The sequence below is a fragment of the Monodelphis domestica genome, chromosome 4 (assembly GCF_027887165.1).
Source record: "Monodelphis domestica isolate mMonDom1 chromosome 4, mMonDom1.pri, whole genome shotgun sequence".
NCBI lineage: Eukaryota > Metazoa > Chordata > Mammalia > Didelphimorphia > Didelphidae > Monodelphis > Monodelphis domestica.
Genome location: NC_077230.1, coordinates 203,106,406 through 203,133,398, shown reverse-complemented (window position 1 = coordinate 203,133,398; position 26,993 = coordinate 203,106,406). Strand labels below are relative to the sequence as shown.

General features: G+C 33.3%; 1 protein-coding gene across 2 annotated transcripts in view; it reads right to left on the bottom strand.

The window, feature by feature from the left end:
* Nucleotides 1-26,993, bottom strand: part of ITGAV (integrin subunit alpha V) — a 131,262-nt gene that overhangs the window by 90,327 nt on the left and 13,942 nt on the right. For both annotated transcript variants that reach the window (XM_007494484.3, XM_056794105.1), the window contains exon 2: nt 23,768-23,895. In XM_007494484.3, coding sequence (XP_007494546.1) covers nt 23,768-23,895 — 128 coding nt within the window. The remainder of the gene's footprint in view (nt 1-23,767; nt 23,896-26,993) is intronic.

Here is a 26,993-nt window from a genome sequence, read left to right as displayed (position 1 = left end):
ACTGTACCTCAAAGCCTACTGAATTTGAAGACTAAATGGAACTGAACTATAATTTTAGTATTCATTATACTTGTTGAATGACATTTAAAATTTCCTACTCTGAATTACAAAGGGAAAACACCTAATTAATTTACTCTTTGTGGCATTCAACTGATTTTTTTTCTTTAGGCCAAAACTCCTCAACAGATCTGCTCTGATCTGTTATACACCAGAAACAACAAAAAAAAATTAGAAAACTTAAAATATAACCTTAACGCATATTGAAAATACTTGTATAGGATTATAAGAATAGGACTTTTATCTATTTATGCTTACCGTGTAACTTAGAACACCAAACAATACTATGTATACTAAGGTATTTATAATCAATATATGATGACATCAATGATGATGAAGAAAAATGACCTGGGAAGGGCCTTCATCAAAGGAGAATAAATCTACCTTGAGAACCATACCATTACTTTAGGAAAGTAGAGGAAGGTGCCATTAGAAGAATCAGTAGATCATTAAACATTCATTAAGTATTTCACATAAATGAAACATCAAGGAAAAGTTAAAAGTAAAATAGTTCCTAATCTCAAGGAATCTATCTTGTAATCAGGGAATCAATAATAATAACACATATGTTGTTGTATATACATGTTTATATATATGCATATATACATATATTCAGAATATGTGCAAATTTAATAATGGTTCTGTTTCAGAAGACACAGTAGCAGCAGAAACTAGGAAAAGTTTCATGACAAAAGTCATATTTGACCTGACTTGAAGGAAACCATAAATCTGAAGTGTCAAAGTGAGGAGAGAGTAGATTCCAGACAAATGGAAAGCCAATCAAAAAGCATAGAGATGGAAAATGAAGGGTCCTATAATATAGAACTGGGACATCACCAGTAAGGCAGAGTGAAGCAAAGAAGAGAATAAAGCATAAGAAGGCTGGAAAGTTAGAGAAGATTTGAAGAGATTTAATTATCAAACAGAAGAATTTACATTTGAGCTTGTATGTTACAGAGTAACTGGAGCTCACTGAGGGTAACTAAGTGGTACAGTAAATCGAGCACTGGTCCTGGAATCAGGAAGACCTACTTACTGGATGTGGGACTCTGGACAAGTCACTTAACCCTGTTTGCCTTGGTTTCCTCATTTGTAAAATGATTTGAAGAAAGAAATGACAAATTGCTAGCAAATTTGCCAAGAAAATCCTGAATATGGGATCATGAAGTCAGACACAACTGAAATGACTCACCAAGAAAAAAAGTTCACTGAGCAGGAGTTTGATATGATCATGTTTATGCTTTAGGAAATTACTTTGGTGACTGTGTAGTGTAATAGACAGAACAATAAACTCTTTGTCAGAAGACAAGAGTTCTAGATCCAATTGTGAAAAGGATAGTTTGTATGATCTCGTCAAAGATACTTCATGTTTTGAGGCCCCAAATTGCTTATATGTCAAATGGCGAGGTTAGACCAAGAAACTCTAAAGTAGCAGTTTTCCAATTGTCATCTGTGGACACCTGGGGTTTCTGAGACTCTTTCAAGGTCAAAATGATTTTTATAATAATTCAAAGACACTGTTTATCTAATAAAATACTCCTCCTGTTTCTAAATACATATTTGTGTGGACAGGAATTTCTCCTCATATTTCAACCAAAATAACGTATCCAAAAACAACATTAGGGCAGCTTGGAAGCATACTGCATAGAGCACTGGACGAAAACCTGAGTTTCAATCAGGCTTCAGATACTTCCTAGCTATGTGATCTTGGGTAACAACCTGTTTGCCTCAGTTTTTTCAACTGTACATAAGTATAGTTAAAAAAATCTACCTCTGAAGGTTGTCAGGAAGATCAAAACAAATAATATTTATAAAGCACTTAGCACAGTGCCTGCCTGGCACACAGTAAGTACTGTATAAATGCTAGTTGCTCTTGTCATTGTTATTACACAACAAATTTAATACAAAAGCAACTAGCATTTATCAAGCATTTACTACATACCAAGCACTATTAAGCATTGGGAATACAAAGCAAGTAGGAAAAAAATGAATCTCTTTCCTCAAGGAGCTTACATTCTAATGGGGAGAGAAAATGTAGAAAATGAAGCAGAAAAGTAGAAAAGGGGGACACAAGTACCCAATATGAGAGAATGATAGTTTAAGAACTGAGTGCAGCCAGAAAAGTAATGAGGTATTGCTGGTCTGGGCATCTTCTTTAAATGGAGGTTCTGGGAGGAATTATGCAATCAAAAGGCAAGGCCCAAAAGGGACTGAGGATAATTCCAATATGTGAATTCCAAGAGTGAAGTAAAGATACTTAAAATGAAGAGCTAGGATATGTTAGAGGAAGTCTGGTCTGCAATCTGGAAAGGAATGAGAAACATAGCTAGTCTGTACTCCTTCCTTAAATGGAAATTTTGAAAGAAGTCATCCAATCAGAGGGAGAGACTACAGGAGCAGTAACAGTAAAGAGATTTGCAAACATTTTTCAAACAATTCCACTCTTCTCACTAAATTTTTTAATCAGAAAAAATAGCTATTTTTCACAAAAATATTATAATGCAATGAGTTTTGTCATTATTTTAAATGAGTAAGTATTTTACAGTAGATCCATTTTAATTTCTTATGTAATAAGAATTGATATAACCTACATAATAAATCTCTTTGGTACCTCAGATCATTTTAAATTATTTTGATCCTGAACCCAAAACTTTTAAGAGTCTATGATTGATCTTAGACCTACTGATTAATGATTTTACAGGAGTGTAATGTTCCACAAGAAATGCATGACATTTCCTCTCAATTTAAGAAAAACATACAATAATTGTCATCCCTCCATTTCCCACACATAAAATCTCCGTGGATTATATTTTTAAGGAGTAACAAATGTAGAAATCTACACAAAATTGAAATCATATGTGGTTTATGTTAAGTTTCTATGGCCACATTTGTAACCACAGTAAAATTTTTCTCACAATCAGTTGATGTAGTCATCAGGTTATGCAAAATGCTCATGTACTGGAATAAAAGGCAAAATATATTCCTGGTATGGGATCCCTTTTCTGGGACTTTCTCTCCCTAGGTTTTTTTATGCCAAGTTTGGCCAAAATATGCCACTGTTATGGGATTCTCCTGGGACTTTTTTCTCATACATTATAGTATGCCATGTTTGGTTTCATAACAGACAAAAATTGGCACAGGTCTGGGGGAAATTCTTAAAACACACAGCAGATCTAAATAACTCATATCTCAAAAAAAGTTTTGAGGTTAGTCCTCTTAAGTTAAAATATAACTAATTTTTTTTTCTCACTAACTATGGTAATTTTGGAATATTTTAACTTTGAGTAAAACTTAAGTAAATAAGAATAATTTATGTGAAGTGGGAAAAGCTAATGTAAGTTACTAATCTCATACTTTAGAGATGAAAGATACCTTTTTAATACAAAGAATCAACCCCATCAATTTATAGATCAAGAAAGAGATCAAAGGAAGTTGAATGGTATTCTCCAGATCACAGATTTAGTGGTAGAGACAAAACTAGCACCTATTTCCACTACTAGCACTTTCCACTATACCACATGATTATTTGAGTCAGTAAGTTCCTAATGATAAACTATTCTATAAGAAATTTAATCACATTATTTCCACATTTAAAAAGTATAACTACTCAAACTAGGGTTGCAATGTATTCATTCATTCATCTAGTACTAACTGAGATATTTAGACAAATTTCTCCTCCTAGGCACTTTGTGTAGAGGATACAAAATTTATTAAGAAATAGTGTCTGTTTTAAATGACTATTGAACTTTACATTATTAAGTGACATAAGACATGTTAAAAGTAATAACAAAAATTTAAATAGCACATTAAGGCTAGCAAACCACTTTTCATGTGCTATCACAAATGATCCTCCCAACAACCCTAGGATATTGGTCCCCAATTCACAGATGAGGAAACTGAAGCAGACAGAAGTAAAATGATTTGCCCAAGGATACACAGCTACTAAGTATCCAAGTTAGGATTCAAACTCAGGTATTCTTGCTTTCGATTCCAGTATGCCAAGAATGATCAAGTTGTATGATAGATGAGAAGTTAACCACTATAGCAGATATATATGCCAAGAATGTCAATGGCAAAAACATTTAATTGTTTTAGAATGAGACTTCCTAAAGTAGAGTAATTTAAACAACCTTCCTGGAATCTGGTTTACATTATTGAACTAGAATTATTTATTAGAGAGAAGTGTTTTCTAAATATATGCAAACTTTGGCTCTGTCCTTGTCCAAATAAAGTGAAATTCCTGATCAATGGAATCCAAAAATTAAAAAGGAAAAGATTTTACAATGCTATCCAAGTCTTTTGGAAAGCTTCAAGTCAATTAGTTCTATAGACATTTAGCAAGATTATATATGCTGTAATGAATACACACATATATTCATATATAGAAAATTGCAATTAGCTAGATTTTTCAAGTGTTACATTTCAATCTGGTGGTAAATGACAATCTAGCAGATAGCCTGAGATAGAAAATAAAAAGACAAATTGATTTATGTCTAAGACCATTTCACTTTGAGTTGAATTATTATTTATCGTTTAGTTTTTGCTATGGGGCCCTTTATGATTTTTTGTTAATTACTAGACTTTTGTATGCAGAATTTCAAATGGCCTCTAAAAAAACACTCAGGTTCCTAATTTTCTCCCTAACAAGGGATGATCTCAAGTCAATCCAGAAATTTAGAAGCTGAGTCAACAGAACCAATTACTACCACCACCACCCCTGCGTGCACGCACACACACACACACACACACACACACACACACAGAGTAATTTGGTTTTAAAATATGGGTTTTAGTCAATTTAGTATATATAGTGAGCCTTTCATTAGACTCTATTCACCACCTGTAAATTCTGTGCTTCATAGATGCATTGTGTCTTCCAAAATGAACTATCTAGAAATTTTGAATAATAATTACAATTTTAAGGGGGCAACTAATTTAAAATTACAATTTTAAGAGTTATATAGGGTACTGAAAGCAACTTTACTTTGGACTAGAGAAAAGACTGAACAGTCTTCTCAAAATAGGGTATTTCAGTACTGAATATGATATTGGTTCAGTGCTTTGCATAATTGGAAATGTAGGAGGGAGGTGACATTTCGAGATTTATGATTTCATTGGCAAAGAAAACTTCTGATATAGGAACTCTCCTCACTTATACAAATCATTGATATAAAAGAGCTTCTATCTGTAATTTATATTCTTAAAGAAGTTTATTATCATTAAGAGGTTGAAACTTGCCCTTGGTCTTAACAGTAGATTCTGACATAGGCAGGGCTTGATCCCTGGTCTTCTTGACTTCAGGACTGATAATCTATTGTTTATGGCATGTTGCCTTGCATTTAGTAGTTACTTAAGCAACATTTGCTGAAGTGCTGATTTGAATGGAATCCTTTCACATTTTGTTTCTTTCCACGTAATGAAATACCAATTCCCAAATTCATCAGCCTCTAAGGTCTTAGGACCCTTCTTTCAAGTCCCTTAAAATATGTCAGCACATAGAAACAATTTTTAATGATGATCTAAAAAAGATAATACTACCTTTAAGGGATTCTAAAATGTTTGCCTATTTGAATTGCAAAAGCTTATCTAGGAGAAATCTCTAACTATATTATCATATTTTACTCAAACAACTTGGCCACAGGTTTATGGTTATGATCTAATAAACAGAAAGAGCTCTAAATATGTTGTCATTATTGGCTTGAAAAGACCACAAATAGATCCATCCCTGAATAACTTGCTTTCCATTCTATATTACTCCAAAACAGATGGAGGTATTTTTCCATAATATGACTAAAATATGAGAAATAAAACATGAACTGGTCCTTGGAAAGATTCATACCAGATTACTGTTTGGTCCCTATAGAGCAAACTGAGGCAATCTTAAACATCTATGGGGTGAATGGAGTTTATGAGCTAATGAACTTGAAAATATACAACTTAAGGCATTTTAACAAAAATGCAATCTCTTGCTTCTTCTACCTTTTCATAGGGAAACCTCCTGGAAAACAGTAGCAGAATTTATGATTCAATGGAATAGGAATAGTTCTTTTCTACCCTCTAGATTAATAATGACAACAGAAATATTACTTTCTAAAGGCTCAAATTAAGGTTAAAAGATTTTTACAAATTCACTCTCAAATTGAGCCAACCAATGTCAAGTGAAATGACTATCATTCAACTAACTGGCAAGAACTATGTGACTGGCATCATACTAACTCATTGCATCTAGGGTAAAATTTAGGATGGATTTTATTCTTATTTGAGAAGCTGTGCCAATTCCTGTTAAATCTTTCCTCACATTAGAGATAGATAGATAGATAGATAGATAGATAGATAGATAGATAGATAGATAGATAGATAGATAGATAGATAGATGGATGGATGGATGGAGGGATGGAGGGATGGAGGGATGGATGGATGGATGGATGGATGGATGGATGGATGGTTGGATGGATGGATGGATGGATGGATGGATGGATGGATGGATATCCTTTTCTTTTTTTAATTCCAATGGCACCTAGACAGATACTGATAGGATCATAAAGTCACAGGTGTAGATCTAGAAGGGATGAGAAATCAAATGCATTCATTTTACAAATGAGAAAATGAATGGACAAGAGAGATTAAAGACTTGCCCCAAGGTCACATACATAGCAACAGAAATAAGATTCAAAACCAGGTTGTCTAACTCCAAATTCAATTTTCCTATTGTAGCACCATGAGATATTTTCTCCCATTTCTAATGTGCTTATCCCATTTGCCTACTTCACTATTTATTCACCTGCTTTGGGGGTATTCTTTCTTTAATATCTATATTCCAATATATCTTTATCCAGGTCTCTCTGTGTGGCCAAATTCTTTCTATAATCACTACTGGCTTCACCATACATAGCATATTTGTGAGAGCTTTGTGCAAGCACATCATATTCCTCTGAAATGAACTTGTTTGAGATGAAATAACTGCACAAAAGAAAGAAAAAGAGAAATAGTGGGTCACTGAAAGAGAACCTCATGCCAGTCTACTGGACCTGGCATTCACACAAAGCCATTCATTGTTTGAAAGGTTCACTCTTTCTGAAAAAGAGAAGCAAAAAACTTAAAAGAAATAGAAGGTAATGGTCTCCCTATTCTTTCTAACTCTCTCTGATATAAGAGCTTTAAAAACCAAAAACTTAGCAACCATAAAGGCTTTTTCTATCCTCTAAATCTGCAAGTATAGTCATTTGTCAAGTTTGAACTCATTTACTTTAGACATTTTACCTTGGACAGATATGAAAAACCTGGGAGATGTTTTTTTCCCCATGAAGAAAGTTGTAAAATATGTGGGAAGAGGCTTTGGTTTGGGAGGTTTTCTATTTTTTTCAAATCCTAATATCATCAATTTTTCCATTACTGCCATAACTAGACCTCCCACTTTCCACTGCATGAAAAGGAAAGAGGGAGAACATTCTTAATATATACACATATATTAAATAGATAAAGTAACAAGAACTGATAAAAAAAAGTCTCAGAACAATGAAAATTAAATAATAGTACCAGCAATAGAGTTACTATCACTTCTCATACAAAGAAAAAGGAAAATGAGTTGGCAGAGAAACTTGAGACTAATTAGCTTTAGAGTTAGTGGTAATTGATTTCACTACTTTTTTTTACATTTAACTAGATTCTAGAATTCATTATCTGTTTTGCATTAGATAATACTGATTAAGTACTCAATTGAATATTTATGTGAACCAAGATGGAATATACAATGACTGGATGACACTGGCTACCAGGATACTAGAAAACAACCAGCATGGTTTAGGCTTTTAAGGGGAAAAGTACATTTATCTACCACTCAGAAGCTAAAGTTTATTATTCTTCTTTTTAACAACACAAAGAATACCTTTTGGGAGTACAACAGAATTTCCTCTACTCTGAAAACTAAGTGAAACTTAATGATAAATGGGAAAATACCAGAGTTAAAACTGTAATCATCTATTTGTAAGTCACAAGTAATGTAAAACATTTGGTTTCCTTTCATTAATACATAATGCACGCATGTGTAAAATCTGAATGACTTCAGCCAATGCTGAAATGATCTAGGTCATTGGACACATTTTTGTTCAGAAAAAAAGACATAGCTTTTTAAAACAATGCCACTCCCCAATTCTCCCAGCAAAAGAAAACACAACACTCACATTGGATTTGGTATCTGTTTAGTGCTTTTAACCAAATGCCATAATCACTTCTTAAATACTTTCTTTAAAAGGTTTTTCTTCTAGAAATATTTTAATTAATTTTCTATGAAAATAATGGGGCACCTATTAAAACTATTTACAACTCTGAATTCCTATGAAAAACCCTTTTAGACTTTTAAACACATATAATTTCACGATAATTTGAGGTAAGTGAAAAGCAATTAAACAGGACTGGACTTTTTACCTTCCTTCCTTCCTACAATGAATTCAAAAGAATCTCTCTCTCCCTGCAACCTTCACCACCTTATTTATTCTCTCTCAAAAAAAAAAAAGATAAAAAGGGCTGTGACTCCATAGTAAAATTATCAATTTGAAAAAGTCTTAGTGTATCTTACCATAAAATTCTTTGGAATTCTGAGCCATAGCTAAGAAAAATTCTTACTAGATAATTTTTAGAAAGGCAGGGCACCTGTTAAGTTCAATTAGAGTTTAATCTTTGTGAAAATGTTATTGTATAAACTATAAGCCTATTGTCCTTTAGCACACTAAGGATCAAGAAAGAAAATTTTAATTTAAATCATCTTTATGGGGCACATAGGTGACTCAGTGAATTGAAAACCAGGTCTAGAGTTGGGAGGACCTGAGTTCGAGTATGACCTCGGACATTTTCTAGCTATGTGACCCTGGGCAAATCACTTAACCCCAATTGCCTAGCCTTTACTACTCACTCTTCTACCTTGGAATAAATATTTAGTATTGATTCTAAGACAGAAGGTAAAGGTTTTCAAAGAAGGAAATCATCTTAAAAAAAAAAACGTTATTTAAGAGATACATCTCCACAGATTCCAAAATATAATTATGGAAATAACTTCCTATAATCTAATGCTAATATGAGGTGATTTTTGTATTTATAAGCTTTGTTCATCAAATTAATGTAGATATAAAATGCTAATAAGTCAAGTCAATAAGCATAATATGATAATAATGGTAATAGCTCTGAGACTTATCCCAGGCCCAATCTTACAGTTATTGTTGATTCTAGAAAAATTACAAAGTTAAAACCTCCTAGAAGTGTTTCTTAAAAGGGAACCAAAGAGGGGGCATCTGGGTGGCTCAGTGGATTGAGAACTAGGCATAGAGATGGGAAGTCCTAGGCTCAAATATGGCCTCAGACACATCCTAGCTGTGTGACCCTGGGCAAGTCACTTAACACCTATTGCCTAGTCCTTACCAGTCTTCTGCCTTGAAACTAATACACAGTATTGATTCTAAGATGGAAGGTAAAGGTTATTTAAAAAAAAAAAAGGAGGGGAACCAGAGACACATTAAGAATTTGTAATGATTATATCAAATCTTTGGTTTAACCAGAATTTCAAAGCATAATAGAGGTCGTAATCTTGTGAATACCCTGCCCAGGATTTTCCAGGGAACACAAACAAACAAACAAGCAAACATACAACAATAACAAAAAACCAGATGTGTGATAACTTCAAGAAAACCAGAGAAAGATGCCCAACACATTTGATGTACTCATTATAAAAAAATTTACAGGAAGACATGGACAAAAGTCATATAGATGGGACAGCTTAATTCAATTTTGAGCTGGTTGAAGGAGCCAAAGCCAAGAGGTCAAGAAGCTATCAGAGAAGTTGCAGACTGAATCTTTTTTTAGATCACATGTCTAAGAAGTGCAATGGCACAGGAGAAGGGGTCAGACAATCATATTATTTTATTCCTTCCTTCTCCTTCCCAGATTCTTCAGGAATTTAGTGATATATTCTAAAAGTTAAAAATATGTTCTTTTATTTTTATATTCACAAAAAAATGCTGAATCTTTGATCTAATATCCCATTTATAATATATATATATATATATATATATATATATATATATATATATATATATATATATATATATATATATATATATATATATATATATATATATATATGCTACTGGCCAGCCTGGTTCACATTCTGAGGCATTTTTTCCATGCCGGTGAACAGAGTTGAGGGAGCAGCTCATAGCTTTCAAGTTCTCGAATTTTTTAAGTCAAAGATAATGGCCTTTCTATAATCACTTAGACTTTTTTGTAACAAAGGAAAGCAGTATAGAATGTTATATGTATTTTTAAAATGGACTTAAACTCCCTTAGAAATAAAGTTTTATCTCCCACAGTGCTTATAGCTTGATGTTTCTATTTTTATTTTTTTAATACACAAAGTAACTTTAGTTCATATATTCAGGAGCATTCAAATTGTTCAGACTTATCACTGGCATTCTTCCCAAGCATTACAATTTCTACATCATTCACTTGGCTGATTTGTCAATTGTGTTACAAGCCAGATTCCTGAGAAACAACATGAAACAGTAGACTATTAAAGGAATGGAAAGCATCAATGTTCCTCATATTACTAAAGATCATACTGAATGTCTTTAAAAACAGGCATCTCTGGAACAAATATCTGTCATGATGACATACAAGATGACTACTTCCCTAAATATTTATATTAGAAAGACTTTTTCAAAGCTTTACTAGTTGACTGAAAATAAAGTTGCCTCCAGCATTAAAAAGTAAATTGAATATAAAATTTCCTTTTGAAATGTCTTCCTCCTCTAACCTAGTGAATTATAGGTGGGTCCTGCTTAAAGAAAACATTTTTACAACAACAAAAAAATTTAAACTCTCACATAAACTTTAAAATTTTACTATTTTCCTTATGAAAAATGTTATTTAAATTGGAAATCACCTCCTCACTACTTTAAAGTACCCTCTACATTTAAAGTAACTAACAGGAACACTGGGAGAAAGGTAAACAAAAACCATGAATTTGGCAGTCTCTTTGGTCGCAGTGGCAGAATTAGAATACATATCGCTCCTCTTTACCACTCTTTACCATTTCCTCTTTTTCACTTACCTCTTTACCACTTCCATATCCTCCTACCATCATCACTCAAAATCTTTTTCTCCTTTAAGGATCACACTATGGGCAGCAAAGAAGCTTGTTGGATTGAGAGTCAGTTTGATATGGGAGTTCCTAAGTTCAAATCTGGCCTCATATTTTTCCTAGCTCTGTGACTAGACAAGTCACTTAACCCCCGTTTCCTAACCTTTACCACTCTTCTGCCTTGGAATGAATACACAGTGTATGAATTTTGGATTTACTCCACCCTGCTTAGTCTAGCAACCAGGAATATATACACCCCTACTTAAGGATTAAGTGTTGAGGAGGATAACCTATGACAGACATGTGCTAGCAAGTGACAAATAAACAACTGACAGACCCCCTGGGCTGTCCTAAGTCAAGCTTAAGCTACCATTGGTATATGTGAGATGGAGGAAGTGATGTAAAGAACGGTCTCATCACTTCCTCTCTCCAGCCTCTCTCGGGGACACATAGCTCTCGCTCTCACTCTCACTCATGGAGAGGTTGGTCTCTGTCGGCAGTGTGGGGAGTGCTGGGTGGTGTTTGGCGTCTTGGTGGTTGGTGTCTTGGCGATTGGCATTTGTGGCTTGCCAGTAAGGGACTGGAGAAGCTTGGTAGAGTGGGTTAGGTGAGGCGTCTTCCCTGAGTGACCTGGGTGAGTGATTTAGGCTGATTCCTTTTTCCTTTACCTCCTAAAAGCACTATCTTCTTGGGAGGCCCCTCATCTCAGAGTTGACCTCGTGACTGAAAGCCGAGATAGTTTTAATCTTTTGAGGAGGCCTCCTGGCTGAGTTCTCTGAACTTCCCTTGACTTAGGCTAGGCCGGAGAAATCTTATACCCTTTTCTCTCTCTTCTTCTTCTTAATTACTATCCTCTATTATAATTAAACCACCATAAAATTCCAAAACTGACTTGAGTATTTTTATTGGGACTGAATTAATTCCTGGTGACCACTAGTATAATATATTCAGTTAGTAACCCCTAAATTTACCCCTTACAAGTATTGATTCTAAGGGGGAAGATAAGGATTTTTTAAAAAAAACACTCATATTATCCAAATTTAGCTATACCCCAACTCATGGTATCACACTCAGGGACTTCAACTTGCATACTGATGTTCACCCCTTCAAATATCCTAATTTATCACTTTTTGCAGTCTACTTCATGCGCATAACCCACTCTTCTCCTACACCTCACCTATACACAGGGATATTCATACCCTTGATCAAGTCATCATCCACATGTTCTATGTTTGTTAACTCCAAAACATCTTTCTCCAAAAATAACATTTTCCCCAAGATTTATGATCACTAATCTTATCTTCATTCTCACTACAATCTTCATTCCCTTCACTTCTCAGTATTTTCTCAGGCCATCAACTAAGCAACAGCACACCATCTTCACTATCTTGATCTCTTTTTTGTCAGTTCAATACTATCTTCAGCTCTTAAATCCCTTCTACCTCCTCCATTCTACTGCCAATAACTTCTTATCAAATTCCAATTCTGAATTATTCCCACTACAACTTCCTTCACTCATATTAAGCTGGTGAACAGAGTTGGAGAAAGTAAAAAAACATACTGACTACAAATTTATGTTATCTAGGCTCTGATTACAGTAAGACAAGTTTTCTGCTCTTCTCTAATTAATTCTCTATCCCATTCACTACAGTGCCTCTGAATATACTCACCTATAAAATGAGATATTTGGACAAAATAATCTCTAAAATACCCTGTAAACTTAAAATCCTACAATTCAATATTAGCAATAATGGACTAGATCAAAGATACTCTTTTTAAGTGTAAAATTTATATTTAAATCTAGACATTGAAATTGCTTTCTAAAAAGTTTTCCTAAGAACTATGGGAAAAGAAACACAGAAGAAAAACAACTGCTTCATCACATGGGTCGGTGGGGCTATGACTGGGAAAGTAGACTCTAAAAGATCACCCTAGTGCAAATATTAATAATAAGAAAATGGGTCTTAATCAATGGCGCATGTTAAACCCAATGGAATTGCGTGTCCGATATGGGATATGGGAGGGGGTGGGGGGAGAGGAAGGAAGGAACATGAGTCTTGTAACCATGGAAAATTATTCTAAATCATCTAATTAAACAAAAATTTTTTTAAAGTCTTCCTAATTTATACATATAACCCTATTAAGAAATACATGTTTTAATACTAAATTCTGGAATATATTAGTTTTACTATTCATCGGAGCTGCAATTATCAAGGGAACTATAATTTATGAAGTTAGCTTACAGCCTAAATTGAGCTCAGATACTCACTTCCCTTTAAAAAAAAGGGCTAGTATTTATTTCTCTTCCTCTTTTCTTAATCAACTACTTATATATTAGATACAATTCTGGACTATAGGTCCAAAACACTATATAGTTTCCTATATGTAGAAACGTAGGCTTGAATTCATAGGCAAACTATGAATTCAAAACACTTAAAAACTAAGTATGATAGATTTTAGAAAGAGATGGTTCTGGAATAAACTGCCACCCTACTATATTAGATGCATTTTATCTTTCATGTACTGGCAAATCATAAATCCTCATACTACAAATACAGACCTCAAATTATCCTTGAAATAAATCAATAAACTGCAACAGATATACCCCAAAGAGATAAATAAGGAAAAAGACCTGTACAAGAATATTCATAGCTGCGCTCTTTGTGGTGGCAAAAAATTGGATAATGAGGGGATGCCCTTCCATTGGGGAATGGCTGAACAAATTGTGGTATATGTTGGTGATGGAATACTATTGTGCTCAAAGGAATAATAAACTGGAGGAATTCCATGTGAACTGGAACAACCTCCAGGAAGTGATGCAGAGTGAGAGGAACAGAACCAGGAGAACATTGTACACAGAGACTGATACACTGTGGTACAATCGAATGTAATGGACTTCTCCATTAGTGGCAATGCAGTGATCCTGAACAACTTGGAGGGATCTACAAGAACACTATCCACAGTCAGAGGAAAAACTATGGAAGTAGAAACACCAAAGAAAAATCACTGCTTGATTACATGGGTCAAGGGGGATATGATTGGTGATGTAGACTAAATGATCACCCTAGTGCAAACATCATCAACATGGAAATAGGTTCTTATCAAGGACACATGTAAAACCCAGTGGAATTGCACATTGGATATGGGAAGGGGTGAGGGAAAGGGAAATGAAGGAATAATGTTCTAAATTGACTAAATAAGATTTAAAAAATAAAATAAAATAAACTGCAACAGAAAATGAAGCAGAGCCAGGAAAACAATATTCACAATGACTAAAGCAATGGAAAAGGAAATAACAGTCACAAATCAGTTAAAAATGAATATTTTAAAATTCTAAAGAAGAACCTTAGCCCCCCAAAGAAAGAGAAGATAATAACTCTTTTTGCTACTTTATACAGGTGGAGGGAAGTAGACATGACTATATAACAATGCATATAGTTTATTATCTTTTTTAATTTATTAATCAAAGATGCCTTTCTGACAGGAAGAAAGAGGAAAGATAGAGTGGAAAATCTAGGTAATATAAAATTATTAAAAGCATCAATAAAAACAGATTTTAAAATTGTGCTAATATCAAAGCATTATAACAAACCAAAATGATTTCCACAACTGCCCCAACATTAATGCTGATCCATAAAAATTTAAGAATGTGTTAAGTAACTGTTGGCTTACCAAATAATGATGATTTCTAATATGATTGAAATTAAAAGCATTAAAAAATACAGACTAAGCAGAAGAAACCTTCTTTTTCAATGAAAAACAATTGATAATAATAAAAATTAGGATGCAAGCCCATTTTTTGTAGGCTTACTTATTTTTAGTCTAATTATAATTGCTTTCAGGGTGATAGAAATATTTGTCTTATCCCATTTCTACAAGATTTTGATTTTATCTATTAGGGGCCTGAATTTGGAAATATTTTTTCCAGATACCTTTGGAATTATTGATATTTAAAATGGATTTAAAATTTATTTAAAATATTATTCTTGATTTTTATCAATCAATATTATATTCAAATGGTAAAAGCAGGAGTAAGAGCAACAACTATGATAATGGAAGCATAATGTCAAATAATTCAATAGAGACAAAACCTATACCCTGTAGGTAGTAATTTACAATATTTGTTAAATACAAAATATTATGCAATATATGTATTAAATGGCTCACAGTCAAATGAGATGTTACAATATACTGTGCCAGGCATATGGAAAATATGGAATTGATGTTATTGAGACATTTTCCTTTTGGAAAATTTATTTGGAGGAGCTAACCATTGATCATAAAATGAAAACTTTTGTGTAAATCATCTGTTAGGCTTTAAAAGCATATGCATATTTGACTGAATTAAAAGTGTTTTCTTTCATCACAATTCAGGGAAGCTCCTGTATTTAAAATAAGTGTACAATTCATGCCCTGTAGTGATCTTTTAATTTTTATTAACTGCTCCAGAAATAAAATGAAGACAATGCCTTTAAAAGTTCACTTCTCTATACTAAGGCAAAAGAATGGTTACCAAATTTAAAATTAGGGTAGAAAAAAATTAGTTTCAGTAGTTCTGAAGTTATTTAGGTAAGATTTGGCAGATGCATGAAATCACTGACAAGAGATTTCACAAATCCCAAAAATGATTTGTTCAAAAACATAGCTCTACTACTACTTCAGACTCAATCATGGTATACCAGAAGTTATAGTATAAAGAGAAAGTAGACTTTAATTTTTCTTTCTAGTCCATGTTTTGTTCATTTACAAATTCAAGAAACAAAACCTGGAAGAATGCAGAACTGGAAAGAATATTAACAGCAAATACACTTCAAAATTAAATTTCCTAGAACTTAGGATAAAAAAATATTAGACTGGTTTTCTTCTTTTTCCTATCAGTTCCCTAAAGAATAAATGTTATTCTGAAGTTAAAAATGAAAGCAAACTTGCTATCTAGGACAAAATTCCCTCCTAAATCTATGTTCCGGATCACATGATCCAAATTCCCTTTAAATTTAAGGGGAAAATTTGCAACACTATATTGAAGACATTCAAATGACATTAAAAATATTACAATTAGAAAAAAATTGATATTTTTAAATTGTTCTTAAAAATTATATATTACCCTGAAATTTAATACTCAATAATTCTAATACATCTACCATATAGATACTAGAATAACAGAAAAACAGGTAAACAAAAAAGACAGATCAGTCAAATATATATTCAATATGTTTATACATATATATGAAATAATTTATCTATCAATGACTTAAAAATAATTATCAGTTAAGTTGTAGGTTCCATTATCCATAACATATTCCTGAGTAAGTCAGAGTTTTATAAAATGGATTTACTCTCTGAGGTCATTACTTTGTGAAAATAAATGAAGTTTATTCAGTAGATATTAGTAAGTTTCCATCTGGTTCTCTCCACCCACAGTCAACATAAAGCTGTTCCTGACTCTCATCACATCATGTGAACAATTACAACAGTTATTTCCCTGATTGGCGTCTCTGATTAGCCTTCCTGTCTGAAGTTTCTTAAAAATGCAATTCCTTTTTTTTTTTTTACTCAGAGGACAAAGTGATTGTTATCAAGTGCAGGCCTGATGATGTCACTACTCTACTCATTAAACTCCAATGGCAACTTATGATTTCCAAGATCTAATATAAAATGTTCTGTTTGGCATTCTCTTTTATTTGACTCAAACTTACGTTTCTAGTCTTACTCAAATTTCTGTCTTTCACATATCCTGTGGCTCTGTCTAACTGTCATTCTTACTGTTTCTCAGAAAGGATACTTCATCATTTCTTTCCATACCCTTATATTGGTTGTCCCTTTTGCCTGGAATGGACTACTTCCTCATATTCACCTCCTAAAATCAATAGTTCCTCTAAGACACAGTGCCTGACTCTCCTATTCTTCTATATGAAACCTTTCCTCATTGTCCCCAAGTGTCAATGTCTTCCCATCCCACACTCAAAATTACTCTGAATTTATATTTTAAATACATGTACATATATATTTGCATTTGTGTAAATATATGACTTACAGTATAGCTATCTAGACATATATGTGAAGCTATGTGAGAACTGAGAAAAGCCCCATCCATTCACATTTGAAGAGTACAAACCAACTATTTTAACAATTTAACCAAATTTTAATATATATTACAAAATGATAATCATCAAAATAAGCGGTATTGGCTACAAAATGGAATGTTATATAGGTGGAATAATTTAGCCACATAATACACTATAGTAAATGATCATAGTAATCTAGTATTTGGTAAACCCAAAGACCCAAGCTTTTGGGTCAAGAACTCACCATCTGACAAAAATTGGTAGGAAAAATGGAAAGCAATTTAGCAGAAACTAGAAAAAGACTAACATTTCACATCACATATTAAATTAAGTTCAAAATAGATAAATGTCTTGGAAATAGAGGAAGATATCACAAGAAAATTAGAGAGCAAAGAAAAAGTTACTCATATCTATGTATAAAGAAAAGAGTTTATGATCTAACACAAGATAGAGAGGATAACAGTAAAGTAGATAATTTTGATTCCATGAAATTAAAAGTTTTTCACAAAGAAAACCAATGAAGACAGAATGAGCAGAAACACAGAAAGCTAAGGGAGGGGGGGCATTATAGCAAATTTTGTTGATAAAGGGACTGGGTGATATTTATAAAACTAAGGGCTATTGATATATGGGCAATTGATAGATGGTTAAAGCATGAAAACAAATAATTTTCAGAAGAAATGAAAGCTATCAATAATAATGAAAAATGCTATAAATCACTTTGAGATACCACCTCACACCTATCAGATTGGCTCACAAAGCAGAAAAAGAAAAAAATAAATGCTAGAAGAGATGTGGGAAAATGGGCACATTAATACACTGTTTAGTGGAGTTGTGAATTGGTTCAACCATTCTGGAAACTTGGAATTATGCTCATTATTATTAACTTTATTAACTTGGAATTATGCTCAACAGGTATGGAAGAGTAGGGAAGGAAGAGAATTATTTGGAACTTAAAATTTTTTTAATTAATGTTAAAAAGAAAGGAAAAAAAGAAAAAAACAATTGAGCCTAGAATTCACTATTAAAGAAGCTCATTTTTTAAAAAAAGAGTAAAAAGAATCCTAGTCATTTCCTTCCTTAAAGGAAAAGGCCTAGCACTCTAAGTAAACAGAATGTCACCTACTCAGTTAAATTTGAGAGGGCAACATATGGAAATACCAAAAAGATGTTATCTTAAATCCCACAATTAGCATCACTCATTAAGAACCTTTTAAAGATTCATGTATTTTAATAGACAAATTTATGGCACCCTTGCCTAGGAATAACACTGGCTGAAAGTATAATACAGTTTGCTATGATTCAGTATAGCAGAAGATTATAAATAATAATGCTTCTCTCCAAAACCCCGAAATAATAAAAAAAAAGAAGAGTGAAAAAAAAAGCCTGCAAAAAGTTTTTAATGACACCCAATTATTCCCAGATCATTTGCAGATGAAACTAGAAAGAGAAAAATAAACATATGGAACAGATTTGCTAGTACTTTTATACTATCACTGATTACAGTTAAACTTCTAATTATAGATCTCAACAATAGAGTACCTGAAGTCCCACATGAAAGTATAAATAATATTTAAGATTGTGAGGTCAGCAAAAACTTCTAAACTTCAGGAAATGCAGACAAGAAATCTGTACCATAGGTGAACTGTGAATTTCAAAACTATTCCACCCTAATCAGACCATTCTTTAGAAGATCTGATTTAGCTATTTCCTGGTCAATAACAATAGAGATACTTAGAATAACAGAATCAGGTCTTGGAAACTACATTTCTCCTCCTTTCTTAGTTTAACAAGATTAGGAATTAGGATTGATGTCTGCATCAAACTCAAGATTTAATTATCTGAGAAAATGGCCTTCAACAGACACGTGCAAAAAAAGGACAGACCTCTGGGCTGTCCTAAGTCAAGCTTGAGTCACCATTGGCACATGTGAGATGCAGGAAGTGTGGTAGAGAACAGCCTCTGGAGTTCTCATGACTTCCTGTGAAGAGGGCTAGACCTCAATTCAATCCTGGAGCTCGAGGTTGGAGGAGTCCCGCAGATAGCTTTCCTTCAGACCTGTCACGTGAGTGATAAGGACTGACCCCTTTCTCTGCCTTGGCTCTCCAGGACCTTGAACCAGTTCCAGCCTGAGCCAGAGCGGCTTTTGAGTTAAACTCCTTTCCTTCTCTCCCTCTCTCTCTCTCTCTTCCACTAATATTTCTTCCTCCTGTTATAATTAAATCACCATAAAATTTGACAGCTGACTTGGGTATTTTATTATTTGGGATTTCCCTTGGCGACCATTTAAATTTAGATTTTTTCAGTCTCAACCATAATTTCACCCTTTACAGAACCAATAGGAAGCAGAGTGCAGGTTGTACTGTATCTGAGAAATTGTAAAAGTACTTTTAATTATCTCAAGGCACTAAGAGTCTTTTTTAAAAAGTAGCACTCTCATACTGATTCTTTATGGCTGAAAAAATTACAGGGGTGATTGCAATATATGAAAAATCAAAATTACAATTCACCACAAAAGTAATCAAGAGTTCACCTTTGTGGTGAGCATAAAAATATGTGCATAAAGTGTCATTTAGGATATCATTCAGTTAAATATGTATTCAGAATGGAGGTGGGTTGCTGGTGAAAAGAGGAAAAGGAATAACCAGTGGTCACTTTGCATCCTGAAGTGGTATCTATAAAATATTAGAAGACCTACAGGAAAACTCCAAAAATGTAGGTAGATCCACTTTCAAGAATATATGTCAGGGGCAGCTGGGTAGCTGAGAGCCAGGCCTAGAGATGGGAGGTCCTAGGTTTGAAATATGTCCTCAAACACTTTGCAGATGTGTGACCCTGGGCAAGTCAGTTAATCCCTATTGCCTAGCCCTTACCACTCTTCTGCCTTTGAACCAATACATAGTATTGATTCTAAGGTGAAAGTTAAGGGTTAAAAAAAAGAAGGATATATGATAAGACATGGGCAACAATTACAAAGAACCCGAAATTATAAAAGGATTTGAGTATACATTATAGTACTCACGCTGATAAGAACACAATCCCACTATAGTCAGGTTAAATTACCTGGGAGAGACAACAAAATGGGCTAGCATATGAATACAAATTATTTTTCTAATTAATCCATTGCCATCTGTCCCCCTAAAGTATTAGGACACATAAGATATAAGTTCTGACAGAAGGGAATAGGAAAGGAAAAGTTTGAAATATGGAACATGAGGTGACATGGTGGGGGAATCCTAAAGAGAAAGGTTTTAGAAGACACTAAAAGTAGTAATCATTGCCAGATAATTATGAAGGAAATTCATTGAATAAATGATTGAATGAATGAATGAAGCATGAAGTCGTCTGTCCTTTTCACCCTATCCATGACTTTCTTCTGATTATATATGTTATATTTCCATCTTTTATTTTTGCTTATCCCTTGCCTGTTTTCTACTCTTTCTCCATTATTCATTTCCTCCTTTAATCCTTTTCTTAACCAGTTTAAAATAATGATTTCTTATTATGGGATGTACCTATACTTGCCAGAATAAACGTGCTACATAGTTAATACAAAAAGGAAACTATGTTATTCCAGTGGAACATGGGGGAAGACATAAAATTGTTACTTCAACATACACTTGAAAGAAAACTCTTACTTTGGTTTGGATACAATTAACTTTACTGTTATATTTTTATGGCTGTTAATAAGTTTATACAGATCTACTTTTATCATTCAAAAATAAAATAAAATTCAAATAAAGTTTCTAGAAGATTGTTTTAAAAGGAGTCTATGAAGTCAAGAAAGGATAATATGCAGTGTTTGATTAACTTTTTAAAAATCCAAGAAACTACATTTTGTATCATCTTAAAATGAAAACACCAAGTGGATTTTCCTTGAGCAGCAATGCATGGCAATGTGCTCAGACAAACAGTGGGGAAATGGCCTAGTTATGATTTATACTTAGTCTAACATCTGGGTGCATGTAAACATTCAGAGGATAAACTGATCCATAAAACTGATGATCAGCACAACAGATGTACATTCTTTATTGTTAATGCATGGTTTCTTTTCCCTTCCTCCAAAATACATGATACTTCCAAGGCCCCTTTCATCTTTCACATCTCTCTGACAGTTTTCTGACTTCTTTGCCTTGTTAAAAATTGTATATCAGTTTATACTCGGGCCCTTATTAATTGGGCAAAGTAAGAGGAAAATTTTAAATATGAACATCCTCCTATATAAGAAATAGAAACTTTTAAAAGTCTGCAAAAGGGGGCAGCTGGGTAGTTCAGTGGATTGAGAGCCAGGCCTAGAGATGGGAGGTCCTAAGTTCAAATCTGGCCTTAGACACTTCCCAGCTGTGTGACCCTGGGCAAGTTACTTGACCCCCATTGCCTAGCCCTTACCACTCTTCTGCCTTAGAGCCAATACACAGTATTGATTCCAAGATGGAAGGTAAGGGTTTAAAAAAACTTTTTTTTAAAAATAAAAGTCCTCCAAAAAGTTCTGAATTTAATATATAGTCTATGTGGGATGAAATGTCCTGTCTAGTGTTTATACATTTCTTTTCTATTGTTCTTCTTTGAGTTATAAATTCTTAGAGGTGAATAACATTTCAGTGAAAACTGTTTAGGGTAAAAATCATTCTATAATATATAACTATACATAAGGTTTCAGAATTTCTGATCATACATCTAGTTAATTCTGCATGTTTGCTTGATTTTTCCTTTTTTTGGAGGAAAGGAAAAATTATTTCTTTCAAGAGCAAGAGTTAACTTGAAATCATTGAACTTGTTTTTTAAAAAAACATTAAATCTATTTTTATATCATTCTTTTCCTTTGTAATCCTAGGCATTTTATTTTATGCATTTAAAAGTATTATTCTGAGAAGTGGTCTATGGAATTTGTGACTTTTGTCAAAGGACTGGAACAAAAGCTTATTTTCAAATACAGCTAATCCTGCTTGCCAACAGGTTCAAAACTCACAAATAACATATTCAATTGCTGAAACTACACTTTGAAAATATAACACAGAAAAAGTAAAATATGATTGTTTCCAGATTTACATTTCATTGAACTGTGAGTTAACTGAATGAACATTGAGTCAAATGCCTGAAAGAACAGTCTCTATATTACTATGTGCAGCACTGTAATCTCTGAAACTAAATAAACAAACGTATCTGAACAAGTCCAGCCTGACAAAACTGAAATGTGGTGTGTTTCACTTTAAAAGTATACATTTTCTTCTGGCAGACACACATGCTCTGACAGGTGTTTCCCCATTTACTGAAAAACCTAGCCCCTATTCACCCACACTTGGGGTTTTTCCAAATGGTAGCCTAAAGCAAGATATGAAAACCAGTATTTAAAATAGATGAGTTCAAATGGGGGTTGGGGCAAAGGTGTCCTATGTTTTCCAATAACAATCCAAAAATATTTTTGATGGCCAAGAACACATCAAAGAGAACAGAAAAAACAATCAGTAATCTATGTTCAACTAATATTGACACTAAACTTTAACAAAGATCTTCTGACTGGAAAGTCGGTGTTTTCTTCAAGATGCTCCTTTCTAGTTCTTTTAATTGTGATTCATAAATACAAAAAAAATTGGAGATAGAAAGAATCAACTTAAATAAAATGTGCAAATGCCTATCTTTTAATTAGGTCTCTTGCTAGAAAACACAGACCGTCGAATCTGATGGTAGACTTTGACTGCTAATCACTAAAATTCCAACTTATATAAAACCATGTCTCATAGAAATATGACAATATTTCTTTGAGGATTCATGAAGCTTTCCAGTATATGTGAATACCGAGCCCTAACAGTATGTATGTACAAATGTTTCCTTTCCCATATTGTTGGTCACAAGTGCCAAGTGAAGGTAAAATCTGAGTCTTACAACTGATCATTTTTATATCCCCCTCCACACCTTATTCCACAGTTCCACTATAATTGCATTTAGCTTTGTCCCAGTAGATAGTACTCTGATGTCATGGGAACAATAAAATGCCAATTTCCCAGACAATTTTTGGACTGAAATAAGGGCATACATTTTTGAAGCTTTAAAAACTTTCTTTTTTAATCACAAAAATTCTTGAATAAAAAAAGGTGTCTAACTGGTTTTGGTAGCACAAAGCAAAGCTTTGAAAGATTCACACTTGTTGGGACTCAGTTCTTACTAGTAGTTGATGAAAGAATACATTAACTTGGCAGACACAGAATCCAAAGTAATGTTTTGCTTTACCTGCAGGGCTGCCTCTTTGGTCAAAATGGAAACAAAAAATTCTATGGAAACATAAATTTTTTCAGAATTTTTCAAAGTTTAGTGAAAATTATCAGCTGAACACTTAAACTCTCCTTGGATGTTCACTGGACTAAGAGGGAGGAAAAGTATATTTTAATGAGCTTTAAAATCCAGAAACATTAAAGGAAGAAAAATCCCATTTACACTGATTAATTATTCAGTTTAAGATAATTGCTAAAATCTAGCAGCTAAATTATACTAAATGAAGGGTTATTTATCATTTATTTACCTGTTGAGTCAAATTCCACTGGCTGACAAAAGCGATTGGAAGACCAGCTGCACTTGAGTACTTGCCCTCCTTCTACAATGCCAGGTTGGGTAGTGTTTGCTTTGGGAGCTCCAACCAGAAGAAACATTCTATTTAAAAAAAGAAAAGGACATAAGGAATCAAGATTTTACATCATATAAATTAAAGTAAAAACTTTCTGATATTGAAATCCAACTTGACATTTTTAGCAAATATCAAATACAATGAAACCATGATGTAATAATGCTATTTATTCTTTTGTCATATCTGTCTCTATGTCACCCCACTGACTTTTTTATCCATGAGATTTTCTAAGAGAGGATTCTGCAGTGGTTTGCCATTACTTCTCCAGTGTGTCCCCACTTTACAGATGAGGAACTGAGGCAAAAAGGAGTTAAGTGACTTGCTCAGGATGATACAGTTGATAGTGTCAGGCCACATTTGAACTCAGATATTCCTGACTCCAGGCCAGTGCTATATCCATTACAACAAAAAGCTAAGACATGCAATATCACAATGCAATATAGTCTTTTCCTTCTTCTCAATAAAATTCTATGGCAATTAATGTGCATAGCACACACTGTATTTATTACATCATGCTTAAGCTTTGCAGATTTGTACTGATAATGGATTGAGACTCATTTAAAGATTTTGAAAGAAGTTTCTTAAACAGTACTCATATACACTTCTGAGGAAAATGCAAGTTTTTGAACCATTCTCCTAAGTATAAGAAAGCTTCCTGAATGAGAAAGAATTAGAGATTCAAAGAGATGAAAATATAGTTGAGAAGCATCTTCAACAAACCATTAATTTGGAGGACATGTTTTGGAAGTATAAACCTTCTAGAAAATAGCATGGTGCAAAATGGAAAGAAAAAAATTCAAAAAAAAGGGACCAAGAGCAAATTTCTTTAATAAATGTGGGGAAAGATACTAGAAAAGGATTAGATAAGTCAGAAATAGATAACTGAATGGTTTGATTTTTATTTTGAAGCCTAATTTTACAAAGAGATAACAGCCATCTTTGAGAAACCCATAGTCAAATAACCTAGTAAGCAGCATATTTTTAGCCATTGCACTCATAATTAACCATAAGAGATGAATAAGTCACTCAATTATGGAATACCCACTGTATGCAAAGCACTGGAGTAAATAAAATAAAAGATCACATTTTAAGCAAATTAGAGCAGCAAGCAAGGAAGCAATTCCCTTTTAGGTAAGGTAAGAGAGGAGTTCATGACCAAACAAGGGTTAGAGAGGGTCACAAAAAGATTAAAATTACAAATTTGATTACATAAAATTAGAATAGTTTTTGCATAAGAAAATTAATATAGTTAAGACTAGAGAGGAAACAATGAATTATTGAATTTTTTTTTAATTTTCAAAAGGGAAAGAATGAACTGGGAGAATCCTTTGCAGCAAGTTTCTCTGATAAAGTTCTTATTTCCAACATATATGAGGAACAGATTTAAATATATAAGATTAAGAACCAATATCCCAAATGATAAAAGGCCAAAATAACCAATTTTCAAGGGAAGAAATCCAAATTATCTATAATCATATAAATCTATGAGATCATAAAAGTTGGCAAAAAAAACAAAAAACAAGAAATATTGGCAATAATGAAAGGAAAACAGGTATACACCAAGGCACTGTTTGTGGTTATAGCCATTTTGGTGTGCAATTTGGAACTATGCCCTGTGCTTATGTTTACATTATTTATTTATGGAAGCTCTTTTTGAGACTGGAAGAACTGGAAAATATAGAGGTGCCCATTGATTGGGGAATAGCTGAACAAATTATGAAATATCAATTTAATGTAATACTATAATTCTGTAAGAAATGATCATGGATTTAAAGAAAGCTGGGAAGACTTATGTAAGCACACATGTCAAATGAGCAGAACCAAGAAATAATTTATATGACACAAACTACATTGTAAAAACAAAGAATTTTAAATGACTTATGAATTCTGATCAATGAAATAATCAACCATGGTTTCCAAAGGACCAAGTAATAGAGAATACTACTCATCTTTGGGCAGAGAGTTGATGTATTAAACAACCAAAATGATATATGCATTTCTGGCCATCACCTATAAGGGAATTTGTTTGGCTTGACTATGCATATTTCTTACAAGGGCTCTCTTGCCTTTATTTTTCAGCAGGAAGGGGTGAAAAAATTAATTTGGGGCTCATGCAATGAGTGTGTATGTCTAGGTTTGAGATTTCTCTGTATGAGAAACTCCAGCAATAGTAAAGTCTTCATTGGACCATTTCAACAATATAACTGTAATAGTCTTATAAAGTTACCTGGAATACTGACAGGTTAAGTAAGTTGCCACATGGTCACAAAGGCAGACTGTATCAAAGACAAGTCATCTTGACTCCAAGACAGACCCTTTAGAAACCTTTTAGCTATTCTAAATTACATTTTTTCCTGCATTTGGCCAATCTAAATTGGAATGTCAATTTAACTGAAATTTTCCTAGTGAAAGTTCACTTTCTAAACTCCTAAAAATTGAAAAAAAATAATTCATTTAAGTCTTTCTATAAAAGAAAGCATATATAGTTGCTAGCTAATTTCACTTGAAATATGGAGTACCCAAACCAAAATCAACCCAATTCTGTTCATATTCATCTCTTTTAAATGCATCTATTGTGGGCAGAATCTGTCAAAACTAATCCAGAGCACTTAACAGTTAGTTGCATGAATCATTAGGTTACTGGAAGTTTTCTGAGTTTGAATTCACCTCCCACACTTAAATTCCTACTCATCTAAAAAAAGGACAAATAGAAAACAAAGGAAAAGTCACTAACCAAGTTCCAGCCAAGTTTTTAACTTATATGAAATCATATTTAGTTTGAGACTTCAACACTTACTTTCTCTTCAGGTTAAAACTGTTAAAAAATGTGGAGAACTATTGTGTAATAATAGATGAACTTTCCCCTTTCCTAGAGCCAGGCCTCCATTGCACATTGGTCACTTCCTCATCATCTCCTTATCATGTTATCTATGTTGAACATCACTCAACTTGAGCTCTGATAGGTAATTTCTTCATATTTTGCCTATAACTAAGCCTCCATGTTACTTTCTGGCCACCTTCATACCATAGAATCCCCTTTATATGTTGTCTTTTCCCATTGGAATGTTAACTTCTACTTCTGCATCACATGACTAGTATGATAAGAGTAAACATCCTCAATTAG